The following is a 20610-nucleotide window of genomic DNA, read 5'->3' on the forward strand; positions in this document are numbered from 1 at the left end:
AGTTAGTTCTCACAGCCCTATTGATCTCTGATTTGTGTTCAATTATTCTATTTTTTAATTTTCTTATAGTTTTACCTATATAGAACGATGAACACTCTGAGCATGTAGCCATATATATTACTGAGGTAGTGTTGCAAGTAGCTTTGACATGAAACTTGTAAACTTTCCTGGTGACAGGATGTTTAAATAAATGACTATTACTTTCATGAATATCTGTACAGCATGTACAATTATAACATTTGTACGTTCCTGGCTTTGTAATATTACTGGCTTTCAACGTATGAAAATCTTTATAACACAATTGTTGCTTTAGTGTTCTCATGTTTCTAAAAGAAAAATATGGCTTGTCATCTAATATTTTCCTTACTTCCGTACATGCCATTAGTATAAGCCAGTTTTTTTCTATAACCCTTTGTATTAAATGTGTATTAGAGTTATAGGAAGTAACAAATCTCACTTTATTGTCAGGTTCCCTTGCTCCACCCATTGTAGTACCCTCACTATATGTGGGTTTGAGAGTGGTATTCCTTAGGGCTATGGTTTTATTCTTGCATTCCAAAACTAATCTACTATTATAGCCACTAGAAAGTAATTCATGTACTGTAGATTCAAGTTGTATATTAAACATAACCTCATTAGTGTTTAATTTACTAACTCTGCCCAACTGTGACCCTACTATACTCTTAAATACATGGGGAGCATGCATGCTGTCTGAATTTAAGTATCGTCCTGAGTGTACCTCTTTTTGATATATACTGGTTTCAAAAGAATCTATAGTTTTATTCAACAATAGATCTAAAAACACTATCTTGTCCTTAGAGACTTCCATTTTAAACTTTAAAAAATTAGTACTTTCATTCAAATATAATAAGAATGACTTCAACTGAGACTCAGTCCCATTCCACAATAAAAAACAATCATCTACAAATCTCTGATAAAATGCTATGTTGTTTGCAAAATTATTGTCTTCATTTAGTATACATTTCTGCTCCCAGATATATAATACCAGGTTAGCATAGGTGTTTGCTATGGATGTACCCATAGCTACACCCGATATTTGTAGATATATTTGTTGGTCGAACAAAAATATGTTGTTTGTTAAAACTAAATCTAACAATGCACAAATAGTTTCTATTTTACGTGCTGTATAGGAAGTTTGTTGTATTAGGAATTCTCTTATACAGTTAATACCAAATTCATTGGGTATTACTGTGAAGAGAGATGTAACATCCAACGTAACTAGCATAATATTATCATATGATTTTATTTTTGTTCTTGATGATTGTTGCCACTGTTTTAGCTTGATCAGAAAATCAGTAGTATCCTTTAACACAGTACTACAACCTTTCATATGAGGATATAATTGTTGTTGTAAGTAAATAGATATGGGTTAAATTATCCACCCTCCACCTGAGACTATAGGTCTCATAGGCGGATCCGTGGTGGATTTGTGTATTTTTGGAACTCCATATAATCTTGGTATAAGGGGACATGGTACTGTAAGAAAATTAAAAAGATCTATGTCTATATCTTCTTGTAATTGCAATTCATATATAACCATATTAATTGTGCTAATACATTTTTTAACATCACTATGGTTAATAACTTTGAAAGCTTTGGTGTTATTCAACAGAATTCCCATAGAATGTATGTACTTATCTTTGTCCATTACAACAGTAACATTACCCTTATCCACTGTTTTAATTATAATATCATTATTATTAATCAATGTTTTCAATGCTTTATGCTCTTCCTTATTCAGATTAAAGTTCTTTGAAAATGCTGTACTTTCACATTTATAGTTACCATTGTATATTGCTCTAATTTCCTGTTCACATAAGTCGTGAAACGCTGTCAATACTGGTACATTACTCGGTATAAATGTGCTTCTCCTTTTACATATAGACTCAACATTACTCTTATTACCAAATAACATTTTTAAGGTTATCGTTCTAACAAACAGTTTCAAATCTGTTATTACATTTACCAAATCATCGCTTGCTGTTGGAATAAAATTCAAGCCTTTTCGTAGCAGTGAGTAATGTGCTTCTGTTAACATGAAGCTTGACAAATTCAATGTACCTTGTTCTATCGTCGGACATGTTTGCTGAGTCCTAAAGGGCTGCTATTTTTCCTTTTGGTTGGTGTTAATGTACTAGTTGAAGCCATTCTGTCTTTTTGGAAACTACGTTCTGGTACTGCTTCTGCTTGAATCAACTGGAAACGTTTCAGGTTAAGTGTAGTTTGTTGTAATTTTCCGTGTTGCTGTAATCCCTTTTCTTTACCCTCCGTGGGATGCTTCTCATGTTTAGATGTATTCACGTCAACGTTCGGTACGTCAGTGGGAGTTATCGCTATCGCGTGATCCAATTGGTTGGTCTGTTCCACTATAGCAATCACTTCTGTTTGCGCCGGGACCATCGATGTCTCTTCAAAAGTATCCAGGGAGTCTAATGCTTTATTTTTGTTATGTTTATGATTAAACACCCCATTAGTGTTAGTTTTATTCGTGATTTTAGGCCACGTGAAGATGTGACCTAGCGCAAAATCGTTAGCATCACGTAACAGCTTTTCCTTTTTCAACTCCTCCATTCTTTTATCTAGTGAATTTATTCTATTGAACAATTGTTCATAGTTTTCAGTATTGTCTGAGAAGACCTGCGAATCTCGTAATTCTTTATCTAGACAACAAATTTCTTTCTTTAGATCTAATTCTACCTCCACAAAAAAGTCATTCATTAGACTCATATAGTCCAGGCTCAATTGCAGGTTAAGTTGTTGCGAGCGTTTAAGCAAGTTAGGAAAGACATTCCCATATGAAGGCATTTTGGTTATTCTTAGGCCTCTGGGCACTATTCCTCTCTCGAGATAAGCACAAAAACTGAAACGCTGCCATTGCAGCTTTTTAAATGAAGTCAATTTTTTCTCCAGTAGCTGTAACTTGTTCATAAATTCAACAGAATGTGTAGTATTCTTAGTAACATTGTTTCCATAGTTAACTGAATTTGTAGGTACATAACTCAACAATGGCTTTATCTCAGTAGTAAGTAGAGTTTCAACTGAGAAATTCAAATTTGCTGATTCCATTACCAACGAAAAGTCTGGCTGCACAAGACCTCAGGAATATCTCCAGTGGCAAGTCAGGAACTCTTGTAGAAATAGGAGACAACAGTCAGAAATAACGCAGATGCTGGAAGATAAACTCTTTATATAAAAAACACGGCAAAGCTTTCAGGTAAAAACCCTTCTTCAGTGCATACATTTCAACAGTTAAAAACAGAATATTTATATGGTGTGGGTCAATATCACATGACTTGCAGCCAAGTAGTCACATGACATGTATCTAATAAAACATAGTATTTTCACTTTAATTTTGTTTGTTGTAAAAACTTTAAAACAGGTTTCAATGTTATCACATCATTTATTCCTGGTGGTTTATCTGCCTGTAACCTAAGTATCCAGTCATATTCTTTCAACTCCAGTTTATTATTTATATCATACCTATTGATCTCTGATTTGTGTTCAATTATTCTATTTTTTAATTTTCTTATAGTTTTACCTATATAGAATGATGAACACTCTGAGCATGTAGCCATATATATTAACTACAATGGGTGGAGCAAGGGAACCTGACAATAAAGTGAGATTTGTTACTTCCTATAACTCTAATACACATTTAATACAAAGGGTTATAGAAAAAAACTGGCTTATACTAATGGCATGTACGGAAGTAAGGAAAATATTAGATGACAAGCCATATTTTTCTTTTAGAAACATGAGAACACTAAACCAACAATTGTGTTATAAAGATTTTCATACGTTGAAAGCCAGTAATATTACAAAGCCAGGAACGTACAAATGTTATAATTGTACATGCTGTACAGATATTCATGAAAGTAATAGTCATTTATTTAAACATCCTGTCACCAGGAAAGTTTACAAGTTTCATGTCAAAGCTACTTGCAACACTACCTCAGTAATATATATGGCTACATGCTCAGAGTGTTCATCGTTCTATATAGGTAAAACTATAAGAAAATTAAAAAATAGAATAATTGAACACAAATCAGAGATCAATAGGGCTGTGAGAACTAACTCCCTATATAAGCACATAGAGGAACATGGAGCTAAACACAGATTTACATTCCGTGTAATACATGTAGTTGAGACAACACAAAGAGGGGGTGATATAAATAATAAACTGGAGTTGAAAGAATATGACTGGATACTTAGGTTACAGGCAGATAAACCACCAGGAATAAATGATGTGATAACATTGAAACCTGTTTTAAAGTTTTTACAACAAACAAAATTAAAGTGAAAATACTATGTTTTATTAGATACATGTCATGTGACTACTTGGCTGCAAGTCATGTGATATTGACCCACACCATATAAATATTCTGTTTTTAACTGTTGAAATGTATGCACTGAAGAAGGGTTTTTACCTGAAAGCTTTGCCGTGTTTTTTATATAAAGAGTTTATCTTCCAGCATCTGCGTTATTTCTGACTGTTGTCTCCTATTTCTACAAGAATTCCCAGATATGCTCAGAATTAGTCCAAAATGACAAAAAATACACCGAACCCACAGACATTGCCAACATCCTAGCTGACAGGTTCAGCGCAAACTCCCCCCCCCCCACCAAAAGGGCTAATATCTATCCTAGTAGAGTGCTGCCCCCCTGACATCTCAGATGCTCAGGTAAGAGCTGCCCTCTCCAAAGCAAGAAACACAGCATCAATGGGACCAGACGGTGTCCTGGGCTGCGTCCTACATGAACTCCAAGAAGAGCTAAACCCAAACCTAAAACTACTGTTCAATCTCAGCCTTACTACAGGATATGTACCCAAAGAGTGGCGTACAGCAACAGTGGTCCCTCTCCACAAAGGTGGTGCCTCAACGGATCCTGGAAACTATCGCCCCATAAGTCTCACTAGCTTGGTCTGCAAAGCTATGGAAAGGATCATCATGGACCTTATAAATAAAGATATTGGGGACCTGCAGACACTGGATCCTACCCAGTTCGGCTTTGTTAAGGGCAGATCCTGCCTCTTGAACCTGGTCGATTTCTTTGAAACAGTCACCAAGGCCATTGACAAGGGAAGGTGGTCCACACAGCCTACCTGGACCTCGCAAAAGCCTTTGATACAATACCCCACTCGGGCATTATAGATAAGCTCACCAGCTTAAATATAAACTCCTATGTCACTAGATGGGTTGCAAACTGGCTCAAGGACAGAACCCACATGGTTAGAATAGCTGGAGCCATGTCAGACTCCAAACCAGTTACAAGTGGCGTCCCACAAGGCTCAGTCCTGGGACCTCTCTTGTTCGGTATATATTTCTCAGAGGTAAAGGCCAACATGGAAGGACTGTGGCTGACCAAGTTCGCAGATGACTGCAAACTGGGCGCCATAATAGACTCTCCAGCCGACACAAGCATCCTCCAAAAGGGCCTCATAGAAACAGACAACTGGTGCCAGAGCCATGGCCTCAAGCTAAACGCCAAAAAGTGTATAGTCATCCCCTTTGGCAAAAACAAAGTGCCCACAAATTACCACATAGGTGGTAATCCATTAAGTACAGAAGAAGTAATTAGGGACCTGGGGCTCGAGGGACTTGAACCTCAGCACTGAAATAAATAGGACATGCTGGAGGGACAGATTCATAACTGCACCTCAGAAAATCCAAATCCCATCGAGCTACACGCTCGAGGGACTTGAACCTCAGCACTGAAATAAATAGGACATGCTGGAGGGACAGATTCATAACCCAGAGGCTCCCTTCACTCTGGAATAAAATCCCAGTCCAGGTTAGGCAGAGTCCCTCATTGACTCTCTTCAAGAGGAATCTTGATGAGTGGATGGGAGATCGTAGGTTTACCCCGGGTATCACTTCTGTGTCACTGTTAGACAGAGGCACAGTATACTAACCTTGAAAAAGGGCATAGCAAAATTAATTTAATATGGGTGGCAAAAGCCATACACACTCTGGCTAGGCTTATAAATGCCCTAGGGCAGATAGCCTAGTATGAACCTATGAACCTATGAACCTATTGCTGCTTAATGCCTTGTACTAACCCTGTAACATTGTTGTTTAATGCTAATTTACAATAAAAATTGTATACTATGTTGGAGCTTTTCTCCCCAGCCCTCAGCTGAAAAAGGGCCCTTCAGCTCAGTCAGACAATCCCAGTCAACAAATGTAAAATAAAACAAATAAATAAATAATAATAAATATTTAAATGATTGTATAATAAATCAACTGTTTACATTATTTTTGTCAGTCTGTGCAGTAATCAGTAAACTTGAAGTTTTGTGGACGGTCTCCTATTAACATGGTAAAGTAAATAGAAAACAGCATATGAACTTAAGAAAAAAATGTTGGACTGCATGCAAAATAAATAAACTAAAATAAAGTTCAGCAACTTTTTGTATAAATGTGTCATGAGTTTAATGATACTAGCATACTAATATATGTGTTTACTGTACGTTGGACTGGGATGAAAAGATTCAAGAAACTTGTGGCAACAAAATGGTATGTGACTACATGTTTATATTCCCAAAGTATTAACAATGTTGATCTAGGGATACTTTTACTACCATTGTGGGTTAGGTGGGTGGCCTAATGGTTAAGGTGTTTTCCTTACAAACACAAGGTGCAGGGTTTGAGTCTCACAAGGGATAATTGGCTAGGCTTAAAATGGCTTGCAAGGGCAGATAGCTTAGTACTAATCTATGAACCTATGAACCTATATTGTAACATCTGAAAATCATGTCTAGTGAAGACTCAGTCAAATTTGTTCCCTATACCTCCTGGTTTGTGCTTAATTCTAAAGTTCATTTACATCTAGAAAAAAAGAAACAAAATGAACAAGATATGGACTCCATGCCATGTCAGTGAGTCTAAATGCAACAGCTCACTGGATAAAATACTGTATCTTTGATATAGTTGAGAGGTAGAAACAATAAAACCAAATGGTATCACTGTGCTGTGATGGGCTGGCATCCAGTGCAGGATATTCTGCCCTTCATTGTGGCCACTGAATGCTAAGATAGGTCACAGCTCCCATGTTATGCTAAAATGGAATAAACAAGTAAACTGAGAATGAATGAAGGAATGAATTATATCACAGTACCTGCGTTTGAATTGCCAGGGGTACATAGATAAAAGAGCTGATGTGAATGGTTATCATCATTAATGTCTGATTTCTTCCTAATATCTCATTGTTGGCCATTCAAAAGAACAAAGACCATTTTAGTACTTCAGTAACAATGCATTTAACTGCAGATTAGCTTATGAAAACACAGAATGGAAAACAATATAACAGTTCAAGTGCAGTATAAAAAATTAAAAAAATAGAAAAATATGCAAAAGTAGCAGAGTACAGAATAATGTTATCAAAATCTGGAATAAATTATTAAATAGAGACATACAAAAGAGTAGAACTTAACTATCCTTTTTTTAAATTACTTTGATGACAAAGTGCAATGACTCTAAGCATGCAATATGCATTTACATACATATTTTCTATTTATATTCCCAGATTTCAGCATTTCTTTGTACTTTCCCACTGTCACTCAGTTAATAAACATTGTTTATAGGAAATGTAGGACAAGAATGAGCTCTGATCACTGAGATGCTTTTGTTGTATCCATTTCAACAAATACAAAATGAGCAATGTACTTTTAAAACAGGCTGCCATAATTTATTCCTATGCTTCATATATAAACATTTCATACCTCCAGCTTAAAATATACTCAAAATGTAACAAAACTTACTTTTTCAGCTGATGTCCCAGGCCAAATCGTTCCTTCGTAGATGTTTGTAATACATCCACTGTTGGTACTGTAAAAAAACTCAGTTTACTTAGAATCCATACAGACATTTGATTTTTGCTGCCAACTATATCTTTACAATTCTAAGGTATTGTAATCTTTCCACTGCAGTAGTCTGCTTTCCTGCATTTCTAGTTTGATCAGAAAATTCCATATATCACTGTAATGTGACACTCCAGTGGTACATTATCTTAATTTTCTTCTGCAGAGCTTAATTGGATTTAGAACAAATATGCAAAAATGCACATCTTTATCCCTTAAAATATAATGACACATGGCACTGAATTATTATATTTGATTGACTAATACTGCCCAATATGCTTCTTACTCATGTTTGTGTGTCAGCATTTTCTCTAGAAAATAATCAGAACTCTCTTTATGTTTCAAACTCCATATAAAAATAAAATGTTACTGAAAACTTTACCCAGCATTCATATACCACTACACACTGCAATACCTATTACTGTGTTGTTATCATGATGACAAAGAAAATAAATTAACATCAACATCCAGTTTTAACCACCATAAAATACATTAACTCTAACAGATTACCTTTTATTCCCCATTTGGAATTATATAACTACCTGTCCCATGCTGATTCCTTCAAAGGAACCATTCAGAGTAAACAGGAGTGCTTGGGATAGATGGACCTTCCAGGTAATATACTCAGTACTAACCAGGAGATTAATAACAACAGAACTGTACAGGTGTGACAGAGAATAACAGAGCATTCATAGGTTTAGAGATTCATAGCTGTATACTACGCTAATGACTGCTGGGGCCTTTATAAGCCTAGCCATGCAACCCAAATGTATACCATGAGTTATTCTGCCTTAGAGGTTAATTAAAGGTGTATATGTTAGTAAGAGCATGATTTAACAGCTGGCTTTGTCCATTACAGACACTGGTGTTAGACCAGGGGTGAATTTCTGCTTTCCCATCCAGTGGTCCAGATCACTCTTGAATAGAGTTAGGGAAGGGCTCTGCTTCACATGGATGTGAAACCTATTCTAGAGAATGGGGATTTTCTGAGATATATATCTGTCCCTACCAACATGCCTTATTTAAGTCTCAAGCAAAGTTTAAATCCTTAGATGTAGTAGTTCTGCTGCTGTTTGTTTTGTAGATATGTAAAAGGTCCATCAGAGTAGGATCCAAAGATGCCTTGTATGCCGGGCAAAAATCGACTCTCAGCAGTCTGTATGAAACAGAGTATAGAGACAAGACTTTGAGTTAAGCTGCACAGTACACTGTATTTATGTCCTGTATTCTTTTTGCGAAGAACCTCTGTGGATGTTCCAGTTGTTACACGTGCCCGGTCAGGTACACACCGAAGGGGGCATTATTCTCAATAATGGGTCTGATGAGGGAGGAGTACAATGTCCCAAGGACCTCCCTTGGCCTAGATGCCATGGGCCTATTTATAAGCTGAGTGACATAGAATGATTGTTTTACTACTAACCACTGCTGCATGATAGGCAGTGGTGCACAAACTCGCCAAATTTATAAAGCACTTAAAACACAGGAAACTTGCTTCTAAGCCTTTTGGCCAATAAAACAACTGCACTTGCAGCTTTCTTATGTGTTACCCAACTCAGACAGACAAGGCCACCACCTACTGCCACTAGATGGATTATCCCAGTCCTCTTAATGTAAAAACACAAAAGATTTTGTGAAAGTGTAATGCTACCAGGAAACAACATAACCTACCGGGATAAGGTAATTTCAAGTATTAGGGACCTTTAAAATGGCTTAAAGTGCAAAATCAACAAATAAAACATAAATAAAGCAGTAGCATTATAAAATAGTTAACTTATGTGGAAAATAATAAAATGCATCTCTTTTCTGCCAGGGATGGAGCAGGGTTAATTTATGACCCTCTCAGAATGCGTCTAGGGCACCATACAGATGGGAGCTCTGGGAAAATGAACAGGAGACAATTTGTAGTAAAGGATGTTTTCTCAAGACAAATCTTGGTTTGCTGGTGGGCACTCAATATTATGGATTTATGGAAAACAAATGGGTGGCAAAAATACTTATATAGCTTACACAACAGACAGTGACAATGGGGGCGGTTGCACTTTGGAAGTCAGATTACTAGAAGGGATATAAGCCAGATACACAGACTTTTAAATCCATAATAAGAAAAGAGTGGGCGGACTGGGGAAAAATTCAAGCTGCAAGAAGCAGACTAGCTAGAGAGGGATCCAGTCAAATAACACCATTATTGCAGCTCTAGTTCTATGAATGAGCTAAAGGTCAATGACCCCAGGTAGGTTAGAATTTCAGAAACTATAACTTAATGTCTAAATGGGGCTGAGGCAGACATAAAGAACATGAGAACAGAAAAGTATGTAATGTAATTTAAGCAGGTAAATAACATAAACAACCATAAAAGCATTGAAACAACTGTCTTGGAGCAAAAATCACAGTACTGCCACTACTGCAATTCTACCATACGCACCAGACTATGCAGATATTTACCAGTAACACTGTTTGTGGATGAAATGTAGCAACACATGACTAAATAGGGCTCAGATCTGGCAGTAGTTCACAGTTCTGCTACAAATTTAAATTCAATTACAAGACTGAGGCTCCGGTGTTCAAAATACAGACAGCTATCATTTAGAAGTAATTCATCATATGGATATAGACGTGCAGTATAATTTATAAATGGTGTTAAGATCTTGAAGTAATTTACAATCTTCCTATAACTGCAAATGAAGTTACAACACTAAGACCCCAGAACAAACCAAAAAAAAATATATATATAAACAGATAACTTTTATGCATGGATTCATAACTGTGCTCCACAGGAAAACAAAGATTACCCAATGTTAGAGTGCTGAGGTTTTCTAAGGAAGCTCCAGATTCAGAAATGATTTTTATGTTTATGACTTGTGACAGAGGTAATGCATGTATCCCATAATCTGCAAAACAACACTGAAAGCAAAAGTTGAGAGAAGTCACAGAGATTCAAAGAAGCCACACCAAATGGTTATGCTAATGTTGTTTTACCAGGTTAAAGAATGAGCAACCTCCAGCATAATTGTTCATTAGAATAGATTTAAGCTGAAGTCTGCTGATTAATTTTTCCAGAGAACTAATGTACATGACAGACTACTGCAGATTGCAGGAAAATATTCATGGCATTAGGGTTTCAAGCCTAATTATTAGTTCCAGCTTATTTGGTTGTATGGTGAAAGGGTTAGAAGAATTTGTGGTCTTTCACTCTTTCACTTCAGAGGCAGACCAGGTTCTAAAAAGACAGTTGCTAAAGAAGATATCTTCAGGACCTGGCAGAAGTTTCTTTTTACACAAAGAAATGTGAGACTTCCAAAAGGACTCAGAAGTCCAGTCCATAGACTAGCGAAGTATTATTTCAGAAGCGAATGTAGTCAAGAGAAGATAGTACTCAGGAACCATAGCTGGTTGTGTCTGAAGGTGGGCCTAGAATATTTATATCAATGGACAAAGATTTAGCAGTGAGGCTAAAGGTGCAAGTTGATCGCAAACTACTCTGCTCAATTAATATAAAATGGGAGTGCTACCTACTTCTGCTACTACTAGCTTAGCTACAGACCTAACATGTATAAAAAACAAGTAGTAATTCCTTATATTTAGACTGTTGCAGAAAATTGTACTTCCAGATTCCCTAGAGGGGAAAGAAATGTATCTCATGAATGTTGTCCATTGTATTCCCTTCCATTTTGCTCTACTATGTCTCATAATAATTACCATATGATTGTCTTATGCTAACATTTGTGTAACCTGCCTATTACTAGCATTTAATGTACTATCTCTATTGTCTGTTAACTATAAAATTGTATCTCTTAGATCTTTTCTCCCTGGGCCTCCACTGAAAATGGACTAATATCCAGTCGGACTCTCCCGGTTAACAAATGTAAAATAAAAATAAATAATAAATAAATTCTAAAGTTGTAAAAAGAAGTAGAATAGAATGAGCCAGTCACTTAGGAGATATAGTGGGCATACTTAAGCGGGAAGTAAATTATTTGCAGGCAGCTCAGAGAATCCTGATGTGTACTGTTGGCCGTGAGAATGTATTAAAATATAAAGTGTCCTTCCGGAGAACACAATCCCAGAGAACAGAAGAGAAGCAGCTAAAACGTTTAGAAAGCTTAAGTCACTAGACCGATCAAGATAGCATGGTACAACAGACTTGTGATTTTGTGATTTTTTTCCGCTCTGTGTTTTTGCTGTACAGGTGCAGATGGGTATGGAACATTGCAATTTCTCAGAAATGTGCAGAGTCAGATTTTTATTAATCTAGTGGAAGTGTTTTGTTAAATGCAGACATATTACATTTGTTTTTAACTATGTAATAATTTTAATCTAATTTGTACTGTAGTAAAAGATGCAACAAAAATGGCCTCATTAAGATATCATAAGGTAATCATATCCTCAATAACTCCAACTAGGCTGGCTATACTTAATAGCTCTGCATATTGAACTCATACACATTTTATGTTAAATGACTAATTAAATGCTCTGGAAATAATTTCTATGCTTTTAATGTACTAACTTGAAAATGTTTGTTGATACTATATATGCTTTGACTCTATCAACTTTGAAAATTATTATTGTTTGTATAGTATTACTATTTTTCACTTATAGTTTTATTGTAATTTGGTAGAGCTTTTCGCCCTGGGCCTCCACTGAAAAAGGGCTATCAGCTCAGCTGGACAAACCCAGTCAACAAATGTAAAATAAATAATTAATAAATAAACCATTGTGTAGTTGTACTGAGCTCAAGATCCACTTACTGTATGAATATTCAGCATAGAACTTGGTAAGAAAAAAATAAAATAAAATAAAACAGAATAAAACTAAATAATTGCAGTGCTTTTGCCACAAGCAATACATATTTGGGCACTGCTTCCAGATGTAGAACCATGAGCATTTAATTCTATGTCAGCATTCGTTTGAGATATTACCTGTACAAGTAATCTTCTCTGGTACTCTTCAGAAGATTTTCTATTACATTGTACAGTTCTGAGGAAACAACATAAGAGTTACAGATTTGGCAGGTCAAGTCAACATGAGAGCTTCAGATTTCAATATCTTGAGTGCTTTAGAATTTCTTGATAGGGGTGGCAGTTAGTCTTAAAATTAGATACACTAGAAAAAGTACCTTCACTTAAAAAAGACAGAGTGACTATTTAAGTTCTTATAACATTAAAGAAAACTTCATAACGCTAGTTCCCACAATACTGAAAATACGTACAGGGCACAGCTGATGGCAATGAAAAAAAAATCCATAGCTTATGAGCACATGCTAGAAATTCAATTAACTGTAGGTGGCATTCAGAAAGATAGAGGGATCTGTCTCATCTGAAAGGCATATTACAAGTATGATGAAAATTATTTTAATGAACTAAACTATGAGATTAATGAAGAATAACTCGTGTTATCAACCATAATGAAATTGTAACATGATGGATGGCATAACTTTCAAGTTGTTTTGAATAGAAAAATAAAAGTTTATAGGTGATTTCCTGTTCATACAATTAAGGTGAATTTATAGAAATGCACACATTTCTAGGTGAGTTGCTTTAAAGCATCCATTTTGTAGCTGGACTACATCATTTTTGCATATGGTTCTTTTGAGAACCCTTTCTCCAAATAAATTTTCTTAGAAACCTATAAACATTTAAGTATCAATTATAGTACAGAAATAATAAGGAATTTTTTTACAAAAAATAAATCAGCGGAAAGGAGGTTTGAGTTAATTGTTAAAACAATTAGTTCTGCCTAAAAGCATCAGATTTAGATAATGCTAGTTCAGGGCTACATTACAGATTTTGTCAAAAACTATTTCAGACTGCTTTTTCAAAACTTTAACCAAATTTTGGATGTGTTTCCTTCTTGGGTAATTTTGTTTAGTAACAGTATGTTAACCTGAAAGTAATACGTTCTTTGATTTTAGCATCCAAACTTTGTTTTCAATGGAATTAATATAATATCCTGTGATATAGTGAACTGTTTTAGCTAACCACAGAAACAATGAAGTAGCAACATTTGAGACCATTAATAGTAGTTATCTATGCAAAGAACAACTTTTATTTTAAATAATGGTAATAGGAAACATCAGGAATTAGATTTAAATATGGCTATAAGAACCAGGTTTAGAGCTGGCAGAGAGAGAGTGAGTGAGGCAGCAGGCATCCTTACCTCACACCTCTATGCTGGTGGCTCACAACAGAGGCAGCACTTAATATTTAAGCAATATTGGGTGTGAAAATAACATTCAAATTATGTTATAGAGTCCAAAATTTGTAGTCTTAATAATAATAACTTAAATGAAAAGTCCCCCAATAGTATTGAGTGCTTTGTATGCATCGCTTGAGTAAAGCACAGTATGGATATACTGGAATTATTGTGTTGACAACAGAAGACAATAGCTAGTAAAATACAACAAATAATATATTTTTATCTGGGATGGAGCTAACCGATTTTGATTCATTAGCTTAAAGAGATGTAACAGTGCAATTACTGACAAATGTATCAGTCATAGGTTATTTTAGTCAGAAAAAAAAGAATAATCTGCATGACAAACCTGTATAGACTTTATAGTTTCTTCAGCAAAAACAGTCAGTAGATGGAAAAAATATTTATACAATGCATTATAAAGGGCATCTGGGTCTGAAGCCTTACGAGGTGGAAGACACTAAAAAAATATTTTCTATAGAACTGGCATTTAACAAATCAGATGTGAAGGTTAAAACATTCAAAACATTAGTGTTTACAGAGTCTACTCTGAGCTGAGTTACCAGATAACTACAGACTTCTGAGCTTCCAAAAAAACATAAGTTGCCTGTTTTTTTTTTTTTGATTTATTGCAATGTTATTGCCTGCTGCCTACTTTAATAGTGCATTTATATACTGTGTACTATTCTGCAAATGTGTACTACAACTGTCTGCCTTACTATGCCTGCTAAACTGAATTTTATTGCTGTTTTCACTATTTACGAAGCTCTTTTTGCTATTTTTACCATTTGTTAAGTATTTGCTGGTGTTTTTCACTGTTGCTAAGCAATCTGTACTGCTTGTTCTGGTTCAAGCAGTATTAGAATAATTGAGTTATTACCTGTTTGAAACATTCTTTAGAGTCTCCTTGATCATTTTCTGCTGTTTTAAATGTGTTTTTTAGTGTCTCACTGCTAATTTTCTGCTGTGTTAAACGTGGTTCCCACTGAAACTAGGTTAGCTAGTAGTTGTAGCATAGTTCAGATACAGGTTTTTTTTTGTTCAGATACAGGTTTGCTGCATCTGAGTCTGTTTGTAGTGGCTGTTTGTTCTGAGGATGTTTTCCAGGCCATGTTGGATTGGAAGGGGCCTTTCTATACTCTAGTGAGAGGATTATGCTGATTGGAACTGGACTGATGAACAATGGTTGGTCTAGGGCTTGGAATAAGCATGCTCATTGGTACTTTGAATCTTGGTAAAGTTTATTTCAAGTTTTAGCTTCTGGTATTTAAGTCTTGCATTTCAGCAGGTTTCTGCTTGTTTGCGTGTCATGAAGCAATGCCCACTGCAGGGCAATTGTGCGCTATAGCTGGACAAATTAATTCAACAGTTTTCTCTTAGTTACAGCTGTAGCATATTAGTGTAGCCCTCATCTTTAGTACTTTCCCAGTCAAAGAAATACTGCTAGTGAGCTGAAGCATATTAAACTACCAAAAAAAAAAAAAAAACAGAAATATCCACCCACTGAGCTCCTCCTTGATTGATCCTGAAAAGCCCCCCTTACTGGCAGCAGTCTTCAACCTAGCATTATGGACAGCTGGACCACCCTTGTTTCTCCTGGCAACCTTATGGACTTGGTTCTCTTGAGGCAATGTGGCAGCTGCCTCATGTACACCGACAACCTTCTACTAATAACTCACTCTAAGTGTGACAGATGTATCTACACCAAGAATTTTGAATCCATGCTCTTTCTCACTCAAATTAGTAACATGGAAGAGGTTGTCAACCCAGCCACCACTACATGTGCACATAATACCACTACTCATGCACACAATATGCATCCAATACAAAAATCAACATAAGCAGAGGTTCTCTCAAAAAAAACTACCAAGACACCAGAGACCTCCAAAACATAAAACTGCTACAATTAGCACAGTTTCCACAGCACCCATCATACCCATTCAAGTCATTCAAGCCCATAAAGTATAGCACTGAAAAAATACATTTTTTAGTCACTGGAGACACAATAGTTAAACAAGTGGATGCCCCACTCACCAGGTTGAACAAGGATTAAGTCACAGTCAGCTGCCTGTCTGGTGCCAGGATTCATGAGGTCACACATGCATTCAGGTCTCTCAGCATGAAGTACCATTATGCCTCTGTCATAGTTCATGCTGGAGTGAACAGCCTAACAACATACCTCACTGGACTGCTTGAAGAAAGACATGACTGAGCTCTCTGATTACATGTCCCAGGCAGGTATGTCCCTAGCTTTGAGAAGCATACTATCCTTACCTTGAATGATGCGACATTATAAATAAAAAAAATGATTGATTTCAATAATTGGCTTAGTTTTTGGTGTCACTCAAAGGGGATCCAGTTCCTGTCAGCCTGGGAACCTATGGTCAACAAACCTAGCTGCTTTGCCAGAGACGGTTTGCATCTGGCACCTCTAGACTTTCGGCTGCTGGCAAACTTGCTTCCCACATAGTGCCTTTTTTAAGCAAGGTCTCAAAAAAAACTGACGTGAAATTTGCCAATCATAACAAAATAAGGGTCATGCTGATAAACCTTAGGAGTTTAAACCAAAAAAAACTGCACACCCCAGAAGCACTTCTATCACTGGAAGTTGTAGATGTCTGTGCAGTCACAGAAATTAACCTGGTTCAAGGCCTCAGACAGTACCCCGGACTTGTAAGGCTATAATGTTTTCCACACCTTCAGACCACAAAATGACATGCAAGAAACAAAGGAGGCAGTTTGTCTACCTATATTAGAGATAAATTCACCTCCTGTCTAGTTAAACTGGACACCCCATGGAGTTACTCCAGTTACAGGTTATGGTGGGTATGACCTCCACTCAAGTCATAGCCAGTTATAGATCCCCCTCCATGGCTCATGTCGCGCATGAAGCTAACTTGACCAAACTGGACACAATCCAAATATTACGTAACACTCTGGTTATGGGAGATTTCAATTATCCCACCAACAAATGAGAAACCTATGCAAACCCTGACTTGCTAGCACAAACATTCCTTGACTCTGTTAACTCAAACCATACACCGACAAGATGAACAAACATACTAGATCTGGTCCTCACTAACACCTCACCAGTATACTCTCCTTAAGTTGTAAGCAAAGTTGAAATCCCTGGATATAGTTTTTCTGGTGTTGCTCATATTGCAGTTGTGCAAAAGCTCCATCTGTGCTGGATCTAAGGATGCTTTTTATGCCAAACACAGACTGCCTCTCAACAACCTATAGGAGTCTGAGCATAGAGAGGGCTTTACAGTGTGTTAATACCCTGGATATTCTTGGTGAGGAACCTCTGTGGGTATTCCATCTGTTGCATATGCCTAGTCAGGTACATGCTGAAAGGGACATTGTACTGGATGTAAAAAGGGATGAGTAGAGTGGTAGTATAACTTCCTTGGACCTAGATGTCAAGGTGATACTCACTATGGTGACACTCACCCTGACCCATGTCCTTCTCAGGTAATACCCACTAGTAATAAATCAGTAAAACAAAAACAATTCTACAAATTAGACTAAGCTACAGCACTTCAGCACCAACCTTAGAAGCATGCATAATAAGATTCCATATATGTAGTCCTGGACACCCAACTAGTCGCCAGACATCCTTATATTTTTGAACACTAGTTCTAATCTGACATCAAAGAGAAATACATTCTCCCTCCAGGTTATAATACCACAGAGGTGACCAAAAATTTAAAAAATGTCAGAGGTATTCCAGTCATATATGCTATCAAATTAGAGTTCTCTCTATCCCTTCAAAGTTCTTAAGTTCAACAATACAGAAATACTAATTTCCTTCATAAATCCTAATACACATAATGCCTCTGTATAACTATCCCTTATATTCCTGCAGGTAATATTTCCAGAGTTGAAGTAACTACAAATATCCCTCCTGAAACTGTTATTTCAGGTGACATAAACATTGACTGACATCCTATAGCCTGCGACAACCCCCCCCCCCCCATCTCATTCACTTACTATAAATGTAAATGGATTCTCTCAATGAATCAAGACCACAACTAGATTTAATAATCGATTCTGGACTGGATTCTTACCTCTGACTCAAGTAAGATCCCTCACAGTGGTACTCTTCCTGACACTCTGCATGGCCATCTTACTTTCACCATCAAACTTATAAAGTCTACACCCAAAAAGCGCCACTTCAACTTAGCTTACAATCTATCCAGTTTTAACAAGGGTACACTTATCTCCACCCTTGGAGTCTGGAATTGGAATGCTTTTAAAAAGTCTTCCTCTGATATAGATACTGTAGAACTTGACAAGATTTTTCTTAACATTCTAAACAATCACTCTCCTATTAGAAGGCAAAGAGTTAAAATTAACTGTCCTCTGGATAACATGTTCCACAATACAATTAATGTGGTACAGAAATAAGCATGGAGAACATGGAATAATAACAGAATTGACAAAACCATTCAGGAATTTAGACATCTGCAAAATCTCAACAAATCCCAGCATCCCAAGCAATCCCATACGCAAATGATATATCTAAAGTCACTGTATGCAACTGTAACTTACATTTCATACAAGCTGTATCTTCACCACTTAAGGAAATCAATATTAATGAGCCATGTTTCATCGCCTTTTGGTAATATTCTCACTGCTACCTTCTCCTTTATGACAGTCCCAAACTCCTCTTCCTCCTCCTCCTCATCATAGTCATTATCTTTACCATCATCAAACCCCATCTTCTCTTTTTCTGCGTGGAGTTGGGGTTTCTTTTCAACTGCTGCCACCTCTCTAAATTGAGTGATATTGCCCCACCTTCTCTGACAGTTATTCTAACTTAGCAGGCCTTCTCTCATGCAATCCATCCATCTCTTAGATGGATGCTCTCATTTCTTCCTGCCTTCTTCATGTCTCTCCTACACCTCCTTCACTAAATTGTCTTCTGCTTTCCTGCATATACGATTAAACCACTGTAATTTGTTCCCCTTGACCATCTCTGTAATTGGGGCTACGTAGGCTTTAGTTCTGATGTCCTCATATTTTTGCCTATCCCACAATATGCATCTTACCATCAGTTTCAGGTACGTCATCTCTATCACCTCAAGCTTCCTCAACTGCTCTGCTTTCACTGCCCAGATTTCCATGCCATACAGAAGTACTGGTCTCACCACTGCTTTGCACACTGTACTTTCCTGCTCCTTTGGTATTCGTCTTTCACAAACTATCCCTGACACTCTATGCCAGCTGCCTGAAGCCCCACTGATTCTATCTTTGACCTCCTCATTCAAACTTCTTTTCTCCTTATATACCCTTCCCAGATAACTGAAGCTGTTAATTGTTCCATTATCTTTCCTTCTGTCACAGTTTTCATCTTCTTTTGCTTTCCCCCCATTTGCTGCCAAGACAATTGTCTTGTCTTTACTCAGTTTCATCCCATGTGCCTCCAGTTTTGCAGTCCACTGCCCTGTCATTTGCTGGGTCTATATCAATACATTGAATCATCACTCAACGAATGGCATTTAATCAGAAATGCCGTTCATCAAATTCCCCTCATATGGGGGGCTGCACCCCCCACCCCCACAAATTATAGATACCAACTCCGAGATCACAGTAAAGTGAGGAAAGGGCAAATTTCCAATCCTCACTGTACTGCGATCTCGGTATGAACAGTTGAACGAACAGCATGTTCAATGTACTTAAAATGAAAATGCCGTTCGCTGAACTGATTTTTCGATGAACTGATAGGGACCCCATTTGCTGATGGGCCTACTCAGAATCGTCTTGCAGTACCATATTGTCTGAATGCAGCAGCTTTGCTGATTCCTCCAACCTGTTTGCTAGTGAAGTCCACCACCATTGTGAATAGCAGTAGGCTGAGTGCCAAACTCTGATACCAGTGTTATAACCAGCTTGTGGCAAAAGGGGCAACTACCCCAGGTCTTAGAGGGTGTTAGCCAATCAGCCATCCATCCTCCTGATTGGTCTTAGTGCAATACCATTTTTTAAAAGTCAGTATTGCATTTGTGGTAAACCTGAGCACTATAGCACTCCATGTGTGGTCTAATTGTAGCACCTGCTTACTAGAATTTAGCAAGCAGTTTGCCACAGTTTAAAAGAGCATTTTTTTTTTCTTTTTTAAACTAAAACCCGAGTGGCCTCTGTGCAGGGTATAAACTGCAGCAACTGTTTGCTACATTTGTAGCAGGTAGTTTGCTAGGGTGGCTGTGATGCAGCAGAGGTTAGCATTGTCACCTCCGTGCTAGAGGTTTTCCAGTTGAGTTCTTGCCTGGGGTGTCTTCTGTATGGAGTCTGCATGTTCTCCCTGTGGTCATGCAGGTTTCCTCCGGGTGCTTCAGTTTCCTCCTCTATCCCAAAGATATGCTGCAGGTGGATTAGAGACTTTAAATTGGCCCTAGGTGTACATATGTGTGCCTTTTGTGGAAGGATGGATATTAGGCTGGCAACTTGACACTGTAAAACACCACTGCCATTCTATTTGTGGTGACCCCTAATGGGAAAAGTAATTTGCTACAGTTTAATATTAAAAAAAAAAA

At 37.1% G+C, this 20610-nt stretch overlaps 1 protein-coding gene across 1 annotated transcript in view; it reads right to left on the reverse strand.

Moving 5' to 3' along the window:
* Positions 1 to 20610, reverse strand: part of PARP8 (poly(ADP-ribose) polymerase family member 8) — a 1481732-nt gene that overhangs the window by 709074 nt on the left and 752048 nt on the right. The window contains exon 10 of the mRNA XM_044077685.1: positions 7784 to 7850. Within this exon, the coding sequence (XP_043933620.1) occupies positions 7784 to 7850 (67 nt within the window). The remainder of the gene's footprint in view (positions 1 to 7783; positions 7851 to 20610) is intronic.

The sequence above is a fragment of the Protopterus annectens genome, chromosome 1.part1, assembly GCF_019279795.1.
Source record: "Protopterus annectens isolate FY-2018-M chromosome 1.part1, PAN1.0, whole genome shotgun sequence".
Lineage (NCBI taxonomy): Eukaryota > Metazoa > Chordata > Ceratodontiformes > Protopteridae > Protopterus > Protopterus annectens.